This window comes from Balaenoptera musculus, chromosome 9 (assembly GCF_009873245.2).
Source record: "Balaenoptera musculus isolate JJ_BM4_2016_0621 chromosome 9, mBalMus1.pri.v3, whole genome shotgun sequence".
Taxonomy (NCBI): domain Eukaryota; kingdom Metazoa; phylum Chordata; class Mammalia; order Artiodactyla; family Balaenopteridae; genus Balaenoptera; species Balaenoptera musculus.
This window is the reverse complement of record NC_045793.1, coordinates 94,081,561-94,100,230: the sequence shown is the minus strand read 5'-3', so window position 1 is coordinate 94,100,230 and position 18,670 is coordinate 94,081,561. Positions and strand designations below refer to the sequence as shown.

Below are 18,670 nucleotides of genomic sequence, written 5' to 3'. Positions count from 1 at the left end.
GAAGGCACGTGAGGTGGAGACGGCCCCTCCACGTACACATTTGAGGGGGTCGGGGGGCCCTGCTTCCCCAAGGAACCGTCTGGCCCTGGGCACGGACCTCATCGCGATACTGGCGCAGCAGGGCCAGGAAATTCCTGTTCAACTTGAAAGCAGCAGAAAGAGAGGGAGGAAGGGATGTAGGGATGCGCGGGGGGGGGGGGGGGGGGAGAGACAGAGAGAGAGAGAGAGACAGAGACAGAGAGAGAGAGAGAGAGAGAGATTGCAATTAGGCAACGAGAAGGCCACCATGATTTAACGGAGCCAGAAAGGATACTTACTGCTGACTAACTGGCCCACGCTCAAAGCTGAAGAGGAGGAGGATGAGGAGGAAGAAGAGGAAGGCTGCCGGACGGGGCTTTGAGACATGGATGCTTGGCTGTGAGCCAGGTGCAGAAGGGTGCTTTGGGAGGCTGCTTGACCCGCTGACGTCTGGGAGGGCTGGTGGAGCTACATTGGGGGATGTAAAAAATACACAAAGGCATGACAAATTAGGAGGGAAATGCCAGGGAACAGAAGTGTCATCTGGGGTCGAATCATTTCCAAGAATATATGCTTCTCTGGAAGAGTGCACACCCTACACAACAGGGAGGATTTTTTTTTTTTTTTTTTTTTTTTTTGGTATATAATATGTTGCTGCTGCCTTGACAGGCATTTTATTAGTAATTCTAAATATATTATTAATTTCCTACTTGGCTTGCTGGAGCACCCAATTTTCTACATTTCCTGACCGCGGTGTGCGATTGGACTCTTTCTGCCTGTTCATGCAATTACAGTGCACTTGACAGGCTTCTCAAGAACGTATAGATAAAATATAACACCTACCATCAACTCGGAATGCAAACCTCAATATCAAAGGCAGGCTGTGCCCAGCCATTTTGTCTTAGGTAACTGGTGTTTTTAGGAAAGTTCCAATTTAGGCTGAGTGTATATGGGAACTTCCTGCTCTCCCAGACCGAAGAGTCTGGGTGTATTACTGTGGAGTTGGAAAAAATGCTCTCTAAGATCCTTTGGAAATTAAGAAAGAAATTGGGGCAGTCAGGACAAAAGTACTGACTAATATGTGTAGCTCTCTGTTGTCACTGTCTTACTCTGTGCCAGCACTTTGTTCGGGACTTTTATGCCCTCTCATTTCGCTCCTGCGTCAGCCTGAGAAGTGGGTATGATTTTGACCCCTTTTTGACCAACAAGGAAGCTGAGGCACAGAGAGTTTAAAGGATTTGGTAAGTTCCTTTGGCAGGTGGGGAGGAGCTGGTCTCTGGACCTGTGAAGTCTGACCCCAGGGCTTGAGCTCTTAGTCAGAGCGCCACAAGTAAGAATTCACTTTTTAAAAAATTCTGTGTGCCGTAAGGAAGGTGGTCTTTATGTCCATGTGCTCATGACTCCTTTACGGGTCATCAAAGTGCTGTTGTTCTGACAGTTGAGAAGCTCAGCTGAAGGGAGGAAGAAGAGAGAAAAGGGAAACGCTTGCAGGTGCCGGGTCCACTTAGATGCCCCAGAGGGGTCTCCACCCATGTATTGACCCTCTAGGAAGCTGACACAAAGGGCAGCCCAGGACCCAGCACAGGTGCACACGTAGCCTCAGCAGTGGCCACCTTTGTTGGTCAGACAGAGTACTTTACAAAGTGCTTTCATAGCCATCATCACACTCCCAGAGGTGTAGGAAGGTCTTTATAAAAGGTTTTCATAAAAGGAAGTCAGACTGGGGGCAGAATCAGGCCAGGCCCCGAACTTTGGTGGAAGAGCCAACTACAAAAAATCAGGCACTGATCTTTTACCACCTCCTCGGGATCTAAGAGTCAGCCTGGGAGGTTTCAGCTTCACACTTGTCCCTGCTTTCCCAGAGTGTGTTCAATTTCTCATTCAACTTTATTGAGATATAATTTACACATAATACAATACACCCATTTAATGCAAACATTTTGAGTTTTGTCAAATTTATACATCTGTGAAACCACCACATAATCAAGATATAGAACCTTCCTTTCATTCTATGAAATTCCCTAATCCCCTTTGCGATCGGTTTTCCCTCACCTCCTGGCTTTCTGCCGTAATGGACTCATTTGGCATGGTTCTAAAAATGGAATTGTATGGCATGTACTCTTTTCACATCTGGCTTCTTTTGCTCAGATACCGTTTTTGAGATTCACCCGTTTTGTTGCATATGTCAGTAGCTCATTCCTTTTTCTATTTTTTTTTTTTTTAATTTAATTTTATTTATTTATTTATGGCTGTGTTGGGTCTTCGTTTCTGTGCAAGGGCCTTCTCCAGTTGCGGCAAGTGGGGGCCACTCCTCATCGCAGTGCGCGGGCCTCTCACCATCGCGGCCTCTCCTGTTGTGGAGCACAGGCTCCAGACACGCAGGCTCAGCAATTGTGGCTCACGGGCCCAGTCGCTCCACGGCATGTGGGATCCTCCCAGACCAGGGCTTGAACCTGTGTCCCCTGCATTGGCAGGCAGACTCTCAACCACTGCGCCACCAGGGAAGCCCCGCTCATTCCTTTTTATTGCTGAATACTATATCCAGTATATACCTGTATGTATACCTATGCCACAGATTGTTTATCCATTCATCTGTTGATGGACATTTGGGTTATTTCCAGTTTGGTGCTGTTATGAAGAAAACTGTGATAAACATTGATGTATAAGTCTCTGTGTGTACCTGTGTGTTCACTTCTCATATGTAAATACCTAGGAGTGGAATTGTGGAAATGACTGGGTCATACCATAAATGCATATTTGCCTTTTAAAGAAACTACCAAGCTGATATCCAAAGTGGTGGTAGCCTTTGACAGTCTCACCAGCAACGTATGAGAATTCTAGTTGCTCCACACTGTCACCAACACCTGGGATTGTCAGTCTTTCTAATTCCCCAAAGTGTTTTTAACCATCAATTAACATTTTACTTTCAAACAATTGTTAGTCAAGTGCTACTTTGGAAATGTGCTTCAGGAGCTATTTCCCCTCTGGTTCCCCGTGGTAATGCTTTTGCTCCTCCGATTCACGTGCTATCTCTATGTGGCAGAGACACTTGGCATGATTATGGGAAGTAAATGATTGTCCCTAGGCCACGAGTCTGCTCAACATTAGAATCCAGGCTCCCACCCCACAGTTCAGGGCTCTTTCCAGGACGCCAGGGTGTCCCGCTCCAGAATTGTCTGCAGTTACATCTCAAGTGAACAGCCTTATTATTACTCCACTGTGCGAAGACTGTGAACTAAAGACAGTTGTAATTGACACGGAACCCAAATTAACATGCATCAAGCATCTGCCTAAAGTAATTAGCCAGTCTGCTGAGCACATAATCAACAACTGAATCCAGTAAATTTTATTCTGTAGGAACACACACTGAGGATTAAATCTATTTTTAATTTGTTTAATAAATTGTGATGGATATTTCAGTCTACCCCCTCTAACCTATTGAGTTGTCCTTCTAAATAGTGTTACTTGACAAAAGCTTTGTATAGTTTGGAGTTACTGAATCATGAGCCAGTCTTCGGTTTTACCATTTCATCAATAAAAATTGGCCCTGGGTGTGGCAAAGTACCATCAAGGAACTGGAAAAGACAATAATCAATTTAAATTTTTCTTCCTCAGACACAACTCAGTAAAGAAAAAATTACTAGGCTGCAATCTCATTTAGGAGTCACTAAAGCAAGCTATGGCTTATGCATTAAGCTACGCAGGAGAAGGAATTCTAGAGGAAAGTACAATAGTTCTTTTAAGAGTTTGTTCTATGTCTACATAGTTAAAGAGAGAGATGAATCTAAGATATCTAAGAACCTAGGAAAGATGTATTTCTTCCAAAGAAAATAAGCATTTTTTAGGACATTGGGGTCCTGCTTACCCTCCAGAGTTCAACCAGACACTTCAGAACAACCAATAAAAATTCTGAAAGGTTCTTGATTGTCAAAAAATCAAGATTTTATGGTTATGGCATTTCTAGCAGATTAATACAGGCTGAGAGCACGGAGAGTCCACAAAAGAGGAAAGTGAAGGGGCAGTTCATGTTAGCCTGGGGCTTTGCTTTATCCAGGGAAGGAAGGAGAGGACGATGTCCATCCCACACGGTGAATGAGAAACAGGGAGGAACAGGATTGAGTCTGAAAAGCTTTACACTTCCTGCTGCCTCTCACAGGCTGCCTTGTTTGTGTTAGTTGGCACTGCTGGAGATGTTTAACATATTCAACAAAAATAGATACAGGCACACTTTGAAGTCTTTCTTGATCTTCTGTGCCACTGCCCCTCATATATCTTCTATGCGTAACACACTATATCCTTAATAATATTTTAGTTTCTGGAATAAAGCATCTTCTAATTAAGTTCACGATTGACATAAAAACAAGTGGGGGTGGAAAATGGGATAAAATGCAGAACCAGAATGTGACAGAGGAGACGGAAACGTCAATCCACATAAACAGTAAAATTCAAATGGGATTAAATATAGAGAAATTCATTTGAGGGGGGAGGGAGGAGAAACTGTCCAAACATGCAGAGGCAAAATGGAGGAGACTTGGGCTTTTATAAATATCTCAGGGAGGCATAACGAACCCCAGGCTAAAGCCCCGTTGTGGTGCTACGGAGAAAATGAGTATAACCCCGAGGGCTCTAGCAGAAGAAGCCAGAGTCTGCAGGATGACATAGTGATTCTCCCTCCTTCTCTCCCTCCTACTCTGTGTGCTGGGTCCCTTATAATAGCTGGCAGAGAAATGAAATCAGTGGTTCTCAAGATTCAGGGCTTTCAGAATCACCTGGAGGGCTGTTAAAATACAGAGCCCTGGGCCCCATCCCCACAGTGTCTGGTGCAGTAGGTCCAGGGTGGGCCTCAAGAATTTGCATTTCTAACAAGTTCCCAGGTGAAGATAATGTTGCTGGTTAAGGGACCACCCAAGGTTTTGGAAGGAGCTTCTCCCAGAAAAAAGGTAAAGAAAGCGGATTTACTATGTCTAGACAAGAGAAGCCAGAGCCCGAGTTTAATAGGAACCTTTAATAATTAGGAGGGCATAAAGAATACCTGAATGTTATTGAGGAGTTCATTCTACCGTGGACAGGACAATTGCACAGGTGTTAAATTTGCTGAAAGATTCAGGGTTGACCTCAGGACAATCTAACTGGAAAAATTTTGAGGACTAAAATTTTGAAAAATTTTGATAACTACAATCTCCCTTGGGTATCATGTTCTAGACATTTAAATCTAGAGATTTCAGTTATCAAAAATTTTCTAGACATGATACCTAAGGGAGATTTCCGTTATCTCTGCAGGAAGTTTAGAAAAGTATGGAGGGAGTTATCCTTCTGGCAGAGTTTAGGAGACCTACTGGGTTTCCTTCTGGCTCAGTTCCATGACTCTGAAACATCTCTCGAAGCTAAGCAGGAAGAAGAGCCCCAGGTGTAAGGCTCCGTCACAGACCCCTCCTGCCTGCAGGGGAGGAGGCACGGCAGAAGCTCTAATGGTCTCAAGAAAGAGAAGTGAGGGCAGTGTCAGTCCTCCAGCCACCATGAGGATGTGAGGAAGTGAGGAGAATCAGAACCTGAGCAGCATTCGGGGGCGATGCCCAGACACAGGCAGCAAAGGCCAAGGCAGTCGTCACGCAAGCTTGGGACACACAACCAGGGCTCAGCAGGGACAGGGATGGGACAGGAGTCAGATCTCAGTGCAGAGGAAGGGGTTGACAGAGAGAAAAGAGAACTCGAGAAGACAGCGCTGTGTGGAAGGTCTCCCCAGGCTGCCGGCAGGTGCTCATTTGGAACATACTGGAAAATGCAGAAGACACAGAATTGCAAAGCCACAGAAGGGCCTGGGCTGGGCTCTTCTGGGAGCATGGCTCTGGGATCTGGTGTCCCGGACAAGGAAACACTATAGTTTGGCAACAATTAAATTTGAACATGATGGATGGCGCACCCAGCGTGGGCGGGGTCCTGAGCAAGGCTGAATCGGTCTGGTCTCAGCCTCCTTTCAGGTGCAGACGCATAGTGGCAGTACAGGTTGATGACAGTGAATGGAGCAAGGGGAAGTCAGAGGTGAGGGAATGATGCAGGGAAGCTTCACGAAGGAGGGATCCTGGGCAGAGGGACAGTGGCGGGAGCTCCCCAGACACAGGAGGTGGGAGAGGCATTCCAGGCCAGGGGCACAGGGTGTGCAGGGAGCCTGCCCCCGTCAGCTGAGCTCAGCCGGAGTGACAAGGGGAGACCATAGTGGTGAGATGCCCAGACATGTGGCTGGAAGGTCAAAGATCTGTTTTGTATTGGGGTCACTGACACACATTTCATCCGTCTAGGAAACCCCTACACTACTGTAGATCCCTTGTGGGTGGAAATGCCTCATTTGTGTCTCATTCTGGGTGGCTCCAAGAAAAAACTGGGGACTACTGATTCAGGTAAGGGCTGGGGAAAAACAGGGAAGTGAGTACATTTTTTTTTACTTGAAAAGAATGGATGGATTTGGATAATCATATGGCATTTTAGAGAGCTAAGTTCAATAAACCACTTTCCTTTGTCTTCCTATTGGCACCAAGATTACATTTTGAAGAACAATTGAGTGCCTTCATGGGTGGTAGTCTCCAAGTATTATAGCTATGGTATTTAATTTTTGAAAAATTTCAATGCTTTGATTTTACAAATCAGAACGTTTTCCCTTTCAAATGTCTCTATTTCCTTAATGGCACTTTAAAAAAACCCTCCCATTAACTTTTGTTGGGATTTAGTCAGAGGAAGAATAAATATACACAAAATCATGTCTGTGCTGCTCATGAAGAAATCATTAATTCACAGTCACAGGACAGTAAGAGCAAACCCCGGGCACCTGGGTGACTCTGGCTTTTGAAGCTGCAGAGTCCCATGGAGGGAACAAAAGGTTACTTTTGAGCTCCCGCCAACTATTTTTGTATTAAGTAATTTGTTTCATGCACAGAAAGATATCCCCTCTCTCTCTCTGTCTCTCATTTTTATCTAGTCCTTTTCTCACTCTTATTTTCTTGCATTGCTCACCAAGGATCTCTGATGTGATATCTAGGGCTATCAGGTCCTGGTATATATTTTTAAAAAAATACTGTTTGTATTTCAGATGATAACGTGGCAGGTTCTCAATCTTTCATCACTGGAATAAATCATCATCAAGACTGGTTGACTCTTCACTCAGATTTTATTCAGGCTCTTCTAATTAGTGGCAGGCAGGTATAAAAATTAAAGATGTAATTACTTTTATTAAATTAAAACAAATCACCCCATGTCGTCTGGCCCAAGAGCTCTGTACTTCACTCCATAAAAGTGGACTTCTGAGTGTGAGTTAGGGAACTCTCTGCTCCTGTAATTTATGACATATTTTACTGTTGGAACTATGCTCTTGTGAGATGAAGCATTTGTCATAAATCACATGAAAAAAATAAACTGAGAAACTTCTCTACTGTTCAATAGAAATCCTTTAGTTTTTAGTGGTTGTCCATATTGTATTTCTTCAATGTAAAGGGTAATATTTAAAGAAAAAATTGAAGACCACTATCCTTATACCTCCAGTTGTGACCTTTTTACTTTTGGACTCTGGGCATTTTATGATCCACTCTCCTCAGAATCCCCACTTTTATATCTGGGACTCAGACTTGAGTATTTCCTGTCGATTCACCCAACTTGTTAACTTTACTACACATTCCAAGGTGTTTCAAATCAGAGCTGATGCCAAGAAACAGTAATAGTCATTCATCTAATTGCCGCCATTTTCCTGGTATTTCTCACCAGCTTCATCAACGGTTCCCTTGATCTTTCTGGGACTTGGATAGACCACTGGCACATGCCTTGAACAACGGGACGGGCCCATGGGTCTCTGCCGCGACTTGAGGATTCAGGAAGGTCTGCATGTCACTCTTTTCAGCCGTGCACACGTGTCCTCTCAGCATGCACATATATGAGAGACGCACGCTTCTATACGGGCAAGGAGAGTCTTGCTCTCTGGGAGGCTGGTTGTAACTGACACGAGTTGGAGGTGCAAGGCACATCCCCTAGAGGCTGGCTGTTTCTTTCCAGTTGCGAGATCTCTGACTCTACAGTGACAAGGACGATGGTGGAGGTTAGGCCTGCAGAGGACGAGACGTTCCCACCGTGGTAATGAGGTTTCGTTCCAGGGGCCACCAGGTGCGGTGAGGAAGCTTCTGAGGTGCATCTGTGCTCGCGGGAGAGACTGTGGAAATGGATTCATGATGCTGATTGCGGGCGACGATTTGAGGAGTGGCACCACACCTGCCTCTTACTTGCCGTTTCTTGGTTAGGTCCTTCTGGATCGAGACTGTACTACTCCAAATCTAGAGCTGTCATCTTATGTAACAGCAATGGTCTATCACCCACACACCCTCCTTAGAAATTCAAGGTGAGAGTGAGAGCTACTTTGTATTAAATGTTGTGGATCTCTAAATAATCCTCACCTTCTTGGCAATTTACAACTTGGCTTTGCTGACAGAAAATAGTTTTTAGCAGATTGTACGAAAAGAGGCTGATCTTCTCATTTCCGCCCCCAGAGATAATTTTGAACATAAGTTTGAACAGACGGAACTAGGGATTAAAAAGCCAGTGAAACATGGACAATCTTGCCTTTATTTGGGGGAACTATTTATTTATTCATTTATTGGCCACGCGACATGCGGGATCTTAGTTCCCCGACCAGGGATCGAACCTGCACCCCCTGCATTGGGAGCGCGGAGTCTTAACCACTGGACCGCCAGGGAAGTCCCTTGGGGGAACTATTTAGAAGGTAGATAATACAATGGAATCTTGTAAATAGTAAAAGAAAGAAAATAGCTGAGAGACGGGGGCAAGGGGTGGGGGTGGAAGTCCTCACGATACATTCGCCAGGGACTGTCCCACTGCCTGCGAGGAAGCTGACGAAGAAGAGGGCGGTGGGGACCTTGGCTCCCCAGGCAGTGGTTTAGATTCAGAGCGAGAACCAGCAGGAGTAAGAGAGGCCTCCTAACTGCTGTGTGAGGTAGGTGCTGGCATTTCCCCATTTTACAGATGAGAAAACCGAGGCACAAAGATGACGTGTAATGTGTTCATGATCACACAGGGACAAAGCCCATCCTTTTCAGTTTGAATATGAAGCCCCTTCCATGACTGTCCTCAGACTCCCTCTATGTTCCAATCACAGGAACCTTCCTTCTGTTTCTCAACACTCCGTCCTCCTTCACGTTTCCCTGCCTCCGTTTCCCTGCCTGCTGGTCCCACTGTCTGGAATGTTGTTGACCCATCATTTACCTGGTTGACTCCTACTCATCTATCAAGACTCAGTTCCAAACCATTTTCTCTGTGAGGACTCAAAACTCTCTGGACAAAGTTGGTCACTCCCATCTCTGTGATGCTACTAAACTTTGTGCACACCTGTCCTGTTACAGGACATTCTGGTTTATTTATTTATTTGCTTATTTGTTTATTTACTTACTTATTTATGGCCGTGCTGCATGGCTTATGGGATCTTAGTTCCCCTACCAGGGATCGAACCCGGGCCCCCTGCAGTGGAAGCACGGAGTCCTAACCACTGGACCGCCAGGGAGGTCCCAGGACATTGTTTTATTGCACAGTGGGACTGTGCTCATGCATCTGTGTCCTCTACAAGACTACAAGCTCCTTAAGACCAGAAAGCGTCACTCTTTTACCCCTGTTTCTTATTAAGCAGGGGCCTGCTGTAGAGTGGGTTATCAAAATAGGTTTATTGAATTAATCAGAAGTTCCATGAGGTCAGGGACCATGTCTGTCTTCTTCAGGGCTGTGTACCCAGCCTCTAGTATAACATACAGGAAAGTGCTTGATTGATATTTGAATGGAAAAAATGAACTGGATTGTCATGGTTTTAATGAAATTCTACCAGTTGGAACTTCCTATTTTTCATTCCCGAATTTTTTTTTTAAAGATAAGATAATTATTTTTAAAAAAATTTATTTATTTATTTATTTTTGGCTGCGTTGGGCCTTCACTGCTGCGTGCGGGCTTTCTCTAGTTGCAGCGAGCGGGGGCTAGTCTTCGTTGTGGTGCGCGGGCTTCTCAGTGCAGTGGCTTCTCTTGTTCCGGAGCACGGGCTCTAGGTTTCAGTAGCTGTGGCACGTGGGCTCAGAAGTTGTGGCCTGTGGGCTCTAGAGCACAGGCTCAGTAGTTGTGGCTCACGGGCCTAGTTGCTCCGCGACATGTGGGATCCTCCCGGACCAGGGCTCGAACCCGTGTCCCCTGCATTGGCAGGCGGATTCTCAACCACTGTGCCACCAGGGAAGCCCCCATTCCCTAATGTGTAGGCAGCACTCTCAGAAGCATCAGGTTGGGATCGCTTGTTGTTTAATACTTTTTTTTTTCTATTTACAGTTAAGACATAAGTGGTCTTGGTTTCTTCTTGACCACTTTTAAAATTGAAAGTTAAGTATCAGCTAAGCAGAGATAAATAAGAACACATATCTATTGAATTTCAGGCCACTGTCTCTGTTACAATTGAATATATTCATATTTGTAGATTGGCAGCTATTTAATAGTTATCACCCATATTCACTAATAATGAAGAATAAAGCTACTTGCTTTTTTATAAGTTTTGATATGTTAGGATTAGTGGGATTAAATATTTTCTAATTTAAAAATGACTTTTCATTGACTGAGCCCAAACAGAAGAAGGGCGGTCAGGAGAGGTGCCCAGGTAGCCACGGCTGCCTGGACATGGAGCCCTTACCTGCTGACCGGGCTTGATGGGGGAGAGCGTGATGCCCTGGGTGTTGATCACTGGCAGGACCTGGTTCCCGATGACCGTGGCGATGATCTGGCCCTGGGCGTTGGTCAGGAGCTGGGGGGTGATCGGCTGCACCTGAAGGCCCTGAGTGCCGCTTGCTGCTTGGCTTGATGGCCCCGGATTCGGCATCAGAGGAATGGTCCCAATAATCTGCAAGAGACAGGCCCACAGGTGAGGTTCCGGGCTCTGTTCAGGGTCTGCACGTGCACCTGAAGACCGCTCATGCCCTGGCCTCTATCAGAGGCTCCCCGAGAGCCAATTCATAATCCTTGAACAGATCTGGAGATGCGGGTGTGGAAGAAAGTGGCAGAGGATGAGCATCTGAGGGAGAGAGAAACACACATGGACCGAGTGCGTGGAGGGAAGGGGAAAATATCATATAAAAATAAGATCACGGATTAACAGATACACACTACTATATATAAAATAATCAACAAGGACCTACTGTACAGCACAGGGAACTCTACTCAACACTGTGTAATAACCTATCTGGGAAAAGAATCTGAAAAAGAATAGATATACGTGTATGTATATGAGTCACTTTGCTGTACACTTGAATCTAGCACAACACTGTAAATCAACTATACTCTAATATAAAATAAAAATTAAAAAAAAAATAAAATCAAGCATCAGTGAGGGCAGAAACATGTGAATGCTGCCAGGGCAGCACAGATACCTGCTCTGTCTCAGAAGCAGATGGAGGGTGGACTCCTGACGCACTGAAGGCCCTCGTCTGGCTGGGGAGCCGCACCCCTTCCCCACAGGGCTGCTCACACACAGTGCGCTCCCTGACATCCTCTCCTTTGCTCGGGTCTCCCCTGCTCCCTCCACCCCTCCTTCCCTTCCCCGACATCCTGCTCCTCTCTCAAGGTCGGGGGCCAGCGCCCTGACACCCCAGCAGCACCCTGGTGCTCACAGTGGTTGAGGGCCCGGGTCCTGGAGTCAGGGACACAGGAGTGCATTCCCAGCGCTGCCACCTCCTCTACAGCATTGTCAAGGAGCCTAAGCTTTCTGAAGGCTGGAGAGAACTGGGGTCATAAACGAATATTCGAAACTCAAAATAGAGGTGAAATGACTACCAAGGGCTGAAAATTTTTTAAAAGTGCATTTTATTTTTTATTTATTTAGTCTTTAAAATAGATTTAATTAATTAATTTATTTATTTTTGGCTGCATTGGGTGTTTGTTGCTGTGCACGCGCTTTCTCTAGTTGCGGCGAGCAGGGGCTACCTCTTCGTTGTGGTGCATGGGCTTCCCATTGCGGTGGTTTCTCTTGTTGCAGAGCACGGGCTCTAGGTGCATGGCCTTCAGTAGTTGTAGCACGGGGGCTCAGTAGTTGTGGCTCGCGGGCTCTAGAATGCAGGCTCAGTAGCTATGGCGCACCGGCTTAGTGGCTCTGCGGCATGTGGAATCTTCCCGGACCAGGGCTCGAACCTGTGTCCCCTGCATTGGCAGGCGGATTCTTAACCACTGTGCCACCAGGGAAGTCCTAAAAGTGCATTTTAAATGATGTGTTTTAAACTGGCCCCAAAGGTTAGAGGACCGAGGCTTCTCTGGCAGGTGGGGGAAGGCTGTTCTTTGCATCTGGTAGCCTCTGTCTTCTGTAAAGGGGTGGCGTGGCGCAGCACAGCAGAGGCCTGGCTGGATCCAATCACCGTGTTAAGGAGAAAGGGAGCATGAGCAGAGGCGTCTATAAGGTCTGGAAACACTGACCACATTCGTAGACCACATTTGTCCCCGTCCACTGACAGGGACAAATCTAATCTGTAAGCTTGCTTTGGGTTAGGGAGAAAAACAAAAATCTGATCTGTAAACAAAGAAACTATGATCTCCGTTTCCCGACGTCATGGACTCTCCTGGGGAAAGCTGTGGAGCTCGGGTTGGACGCTTTCCCTCCAGGTACCACAGGATGGTCACGCAGCCCTGCCCTGCTGCTCGTCTTCCAGGGCCGCTTCCCAGATGTGAGCTGTGGTGACTCGGCCTAGGGGCCACCGCGACACATTAATAATACTGCCTTAGGAAGTGCTGTCATGGATGCGGTTTCCATTCATTCCACATTCTCACAACAGCTCAGTCCCGTGGGCCCTAGTCCTGCCCCTTGTTAGTTGACAAGACAGTGGAGGGTCGGGGAGGAGTTTGCAAGTGGCAGAGCTGGAGGCCAGGTCTGGCCCCCCACGTGCTCACTTTCTAAATGTCACCTGGCTCCTACCACAGGGAGGACACGGGAGGGCACCTGCTCTTAGGAAAGGCCCTGCATCCTGTTCCCAATTTCCCACCGGACGATCAGCTGCTTGTAGACTAAGTTTATAAACGATGCCGTTTTCTATGCCCACAGTACCCCAAGCAGGGCTTTGAACGCAGTTTCTCAATAACTGTCTTTGGAAGGAACGGTTTCTGGACTCAGCTGTCCCTTGGACTCCAGATACAACTGGCACCGCAGAGGACCTGCGAGACCACAGGATTCAGTGCCAAAGATCAGGATGGAGAGACGCCCCCCTCCTCGCTTGGCAGGCCATGTTTCTACCACAAAAGCCCCTGTGGGGGGGCGCTAATGAAGGAGCTGTGAGAACATCTAGTCTCCGTGGCAGTTGTCAAAGGCTGCCGATAGAGGTCAAGTAATTACGTGAGAGTGGTCAGCGGTCCCGCAGGGAGTCTGCAGCTCCGCTGTCTCGCTGAGCAAGCCTGCGCTGTCCCCCCAGCAGCACTGGCCGTGAGCGTGTCCCATCCGCGCCGGCAAGGTCAGGAGGAGTCCACATCCATAGATCAGGGCGCGTAAGTACTCTATGGATGAGTGGTCTTGCATTAAGCACCCCAGGATTCAAAGGCTGTTCCTACGACCCCGCGGGCAACGGCGCGGAGGCCTGGGGAGCAGGTTCCTTGTCCTGCTCTGAGGCTGACTACTTCCGCCCTCCTCACTTGCACCGTGAAGTGTGCAACCCCCCCTGCCCCCAGGGCACTGTGAAAGCTCAGCGGCTGACCCATCGCCTCTGGCTTCCTCGTGTCTTGGGCCTGGGAAGCCCTGCTCCACCTGATTGGCCCCAGTTGAAAGCCTACGGAAGGAAGCCGGCTTCATTTAGGCGGCAGGGTTGCGGGTTCTATTTTAGGCAGGATGTCAGCGTGTTTAGCCTGCGAGAAGGCTTCAGAGGGAGGCAAGGCACCTGACAGCCACAGAACACACCGTGATGCAGGCGCGGCTTTCTGCTCCCGAGAAGACTGACACGAGTCGGCGCTCACCTGGCGGTAATGAGAGGCTCTGCCTGCATCCTGGGTGGAGAGAAGAAGAAAGGCAACCGCGAACATCTTACCAGCCTCTTCCCCGGGTGCAGCCTCACTTGCCACTACTGCACGGTGACATTGCTAAAACATGGTGCCACTTTTTGTCCCCCCTCCCCTTCGTTCCTCTCTTCTTTCCTGGGCCCTAGCCTCACTTACAGAGGGTAGGACAGTGCTAGTGTCAGAGCCAGAGGGACCTGCAACGGCCTGACCGAGGGAACACTTTCATAGGAAGGTTGTGCCTGCGAGGTGGCAGGGCAGGGAAGGGTGGTTCTCAAGTCAGGAAGGCTTCCGTGAAGTTGAGCGTTTTTCATTTTTGTTCCTCTTTCAGGGGAGTTGGGATCATCATCTCAGCGTGTCAAACACGTGGCAGTGCTTTGCGGGGAATTTTCTAATATTCCCCAATGCCTTACAACTCGCCCATTTTCATTTGTTCCCATGCATCCAAGTGTGGAGACAGTCACACACTGCGTTGTTGAAAACTTGTCAGATGTGCCAATTTTGCTTAGGCGGCTCCGATTCCTTTCAGCGCTTCCATAGATCGCACGGAAACTCCTCCTCGGACTCTGACTTCCAAGAAGGAAATGAGAGGAATCCAGGCAGCAAAGCGGGAGGCTCTTTGACCTGAGAAACTCAGATTTTAAATGAAAGGCCTTTCGCTATTCAAGGGAAATATTTGCATCTACACATGTTGCAACTAAATCAGGAAATCAAAACTGAGGTTTGAAAAGGTGATTTGAGGGCAAAGATAGAAAGAGGCCGCTTTTAAAACGCTTGTAGTTCTGGGACTAGCTTTTGGAGTTTGATTTTCCGGTTCCCAGAGGTAGGGATTTACTGCAAGGAGACGTCATGATGGAAGGGCATGTCACTGAGCAAACAAGGCCACTAGGCTGGGACTCCGGATGCAGGCACTGGACACACAAGACAAATTCCAGCTCTCCTGAGATGCTGAGGACTCTGGCAGAGCAGTCTGGTACCTGCAGATCCTTCTCTATGTAAGGCACCAGGAAGATGCAACTGGGGCAGGGGAGGGGGCGATAAGACAGGCACATTACATGCAAAGATTCTAACAATCCAATGGAGAAATGATATACACCAAACGAGTGGCAAGGACTATCTGATAAAAATCTCTCTACTCACGTGGTCAGTGCTCAGAAAAATACTGGGAAGGAATGAGTGATTTCAGAGGAAGAAAGATGAAGATGGATGGCTTGGAAGACTTCATAGAAGAAATGGGGGCAGAACACAGGTCTTGGAGGTTAGGTGAGGATTTGGCAAGACAGAGGATCCATTCCAAACAAGAGGTGAGAAACATGGCGGTGGTGAGTTAACGAGTTTGCACGCAAAAGAGGGTTCAGACATTGGGCAAGTGACAGGTCAGCCTGGAAGGGTCAAATTCCTTCCCTTTTTTTTTTTTTTTTTAGCCAATAAGTATTTATTAAGCAAATCAATGAACATATAAACTTCATAACTAAATACCCTGTGACGTATGAAAACAAAGTCCGTGCTTCTGTGTTTGTGTCTCCAGATAGCAAATTTAGCAATTACACCATAATTACAACAAAATTATCAGATAGAAAAAAATACTTTAGCTAATTTCTTATTTATATGTGTATGCTCTTGGCCAAAAAAAAAAAAAAAAAAAGATTCAAGACTGGTAATTTAAGAAAGTATCTGAAGGACTAGACTGGCAAATTAGAACGTTAGAAGTTACATACCAAATAAAAGCTGTTGACCCTTACAATTCATTAAACTGCCAGGTCCTTAAATACAAGGTACAAAGTTCATTTCTGATGTGAAGAGATTCCGATGAATGGTTTTTGAGGGGTGGGTGGGGAAGGGTACTGAAATGGAGCTCTTTCAGCTGGGAATGCGACCATGTGGCGAGAATGGACTAGAGTGTCGAGAGACTACAGACCAGGAGATCAGTCACTAGGATGCTACTGTAGTCATCCAAGTGTGAAGCGAAAGGTTTCAATGAATCCTTCATACAGGGGTTGCTTGACTCGTTGCCTTCCACTTCAATTCAAAAAGCATGGCCTATTTTATGCCTAGGTTGCAACATTAGAAAATTTTGAGTCAAGTTACTGCCCCATCAATCCCACAGCAAATAGCACAGGCATCGTTTGCAATGATCCCCTCTGTCTTTGCCCTGACTCCGAGGGTAATGATTCATCTCTGATGAATGCTTTAACCAGGACGATGGTATTGTAATGATAAATTGTGACCTAAAAGAGTTCCGGCCTCTCTGACAGGGGACTTATTTGGTTGTTGCAGTTCATGTTCACTTGTCTCTTTGCTTATAGGAGTTAGGAGCATGAACTGCAATGGAGAATAAAATCCATGTTGTAAGAGAAACTAAAAACAATCACTAAAATGATTACTAGTGTTCATTAGCACGTCTCCCTATTTCCATAAGAATGGAGGTGGCTTATGTTACATATCAGTGTGCTATCGTTATTCAGTAGTAGTTATAATTTAACCCACCATAAAGACTACCTTGTGATTGTGGCAACCCCCAGCAATTCAGAGCCACGTAACGCCTTGGGCTACCATGTGATCATTACGATGCCCTTATGGACCCCAGTCTAGTTGAGGTATTCAGTAGGGACGAATTATGACTGATGGAGGTGAACGGGTGCTGAATTTATTCACTGCTGGCATGTAGGTGTCATCAGCAGCAGTTGAGGGTGGTATCACAGAAGCCCAGGGCAACCAGACAAGTTGTCTGATGCGCCACATGTCGTAATAGCCTATGACATGCTGTTAAACTCTGCCATGGAGAATGTGATTACAGATGTCAATGTGACAAGTAATTCTGTTGCACATATCTTTAAGAAAAGGAAACCTGTCAATGCTGGAAATCGGTGACTTTGCATGGCTTTCAGTCCATCAGCTGAGACGATTCTTTGCCCAATATTTGTGTAACCTCAACACTTTTTGGTCAAGAGGCTTTTGTTCACACGGGGCATTACTGTGTCCATTCTCGAACATAGAGCTTCTAGCATCTGAGAGCTGAGGAGCTGCTGGTGAGCCATCACCAGTCTCCTTCCCCTTGCTTTCTGGTCTGGTCACAGTCACCGTTCTCTCTTCCTCCAAGGGATGATTTTTGTCTTCTTTATATAATACGTTCATTTCGGTCTCATGGGCTCCCAGGTTTAAGGTTAAACTCACGTAGAGTTATGTTGGCAGCTCTGATTAGGATGTTGATCCAGGAAGAGTAGGAGAATGCAATCATTTCCCAAACAAAACTTATTTTTGTGACATGCAATCTAGTGCCTTCTTGCACATAGCTGCGTCCAAGATGGTGAACAAGAGAAGTGTGAATATTTAGAGGGTTTCTATTGGATAACCTGAACCAGAGATAGTAAAGGCATGAGGATAAGCAGATGAAAGAGTTTAATTAGAGGAAGACACTCAACAAAGGACAAACAATCTTGCAGGCAACACCAATCAATTGGCCATGGCTTCCTGGAGCTCAGGAGGTTCGAGGTTCAGGAAGAAACAGTGCCTTGATTGATTAATAATATCTGGCAAGGGTATAGGCATAGGAAATGGTGGTGTGTCTGAAGGTGGCATAACTAAAGGCCAGGACATGAGACAAATTATCTTAGACCTACTGGCAAGAAATGGATGACGCACAATTTCTTAATGAGTAACTGTGAGAAAGAGCTTTTTACAGCATGTGTTTTAATGCTTATTTTATGTGTATAGATAGGTATTCCACCTCTGAGAATACCTACCTGCTCAATGTTTCTCACTGTCAGTTAGAATTAAGATCCCTCTACTATTTGGCTTCAACTTTAGAAACACACTCACAGACAAGAATAAAGAATTGGAGGTGTCATGAACTTTAAAATGTCATTTTGACTCACATTATGAGAAGAATAATCTGCATGAAAACTGATGTTGTAAAAACAGCAATAACAACAGTAAAAAATCCTCTCCCCTAAAAGCTTCTTAAAAGCCATTAAAGGGGGGCTTTCCTGGTGGCGCAGTGGTTGAGAATCTGCCTGCCAATGCAGGGGACACAGGTTCGAGCCCTAGTCTGGGACGATCCCACATGCCGCGGCGATACTAGGCCCGTGAGCCACAACTACTGAGCCTGCGCGTCTGGAGCCTGTGCTCTGCAACAAGAGAGGCCGCGATAGTGAGAGGCCCGCGCACCGCGATGAAGAGTGGCCCCCGCTCGCCGCAACTAGAGAAAGCCCTCGCACAGAAACGAAGACCCAACACAGCCATAAATAAATAAATAAATAAATTTTTTCAAAAAGCCATTAAAGGTAATTTTTCTTAATAATGTTTAACAGATAAACATACAGAGAGAGAGAGGAAAAAATTTCCCCACTGGCTGGGTTCAAGTCTAGGCTTTGCCACTGACTAGTGGGGAATTGCTGGTGAATGATTTCACCTCTTAGAACCTCAGTCTGCTCATCAATAAAATGGGAACAATAATGCACACTTTATAAGGTTATTGTGCAGACTAATTAACACAGGCAAAGCACCCAACACGGTGCTCTAACAATCAAAGAGGTATTCCATAAATGTTCATAACTTCATTTTTCTTACATGCTTTTGTGGTAATTCCTGGGCTTTTGCACTACGTAGCAAAAAAGCT

At 46.3% G+C, this 18,670-nt stretch overlaps 1 protein-coding gene across 1 annotated transcript in view; it reads right to left on the bottom strand.

Moving 5' to 3' along the window:
- Window positions 1-18,670, bottom strand: part of POU6F2 (POU class 6 homeobox 2) — a 454,777-nt gene that overhangs the window by 12,181 nt on the left and 423,926 nt on the right. Inside the window, exons 7-8 of the mRNA XM_036863657.1 lie at window positions 10,724-10,930; window positions 318-486 (exon numbers count right to left, since the gene is read on the bottom strand). Of these exons, the coding sequence (XP_036719552.1) occupies window positions 318-486; window positions 10,724-10,930 (376 nt within the window). The remainder of the gene's footprint in view (window positions 1-317; window positions 487-10,723; window positions 10,931-18,670) is intronic.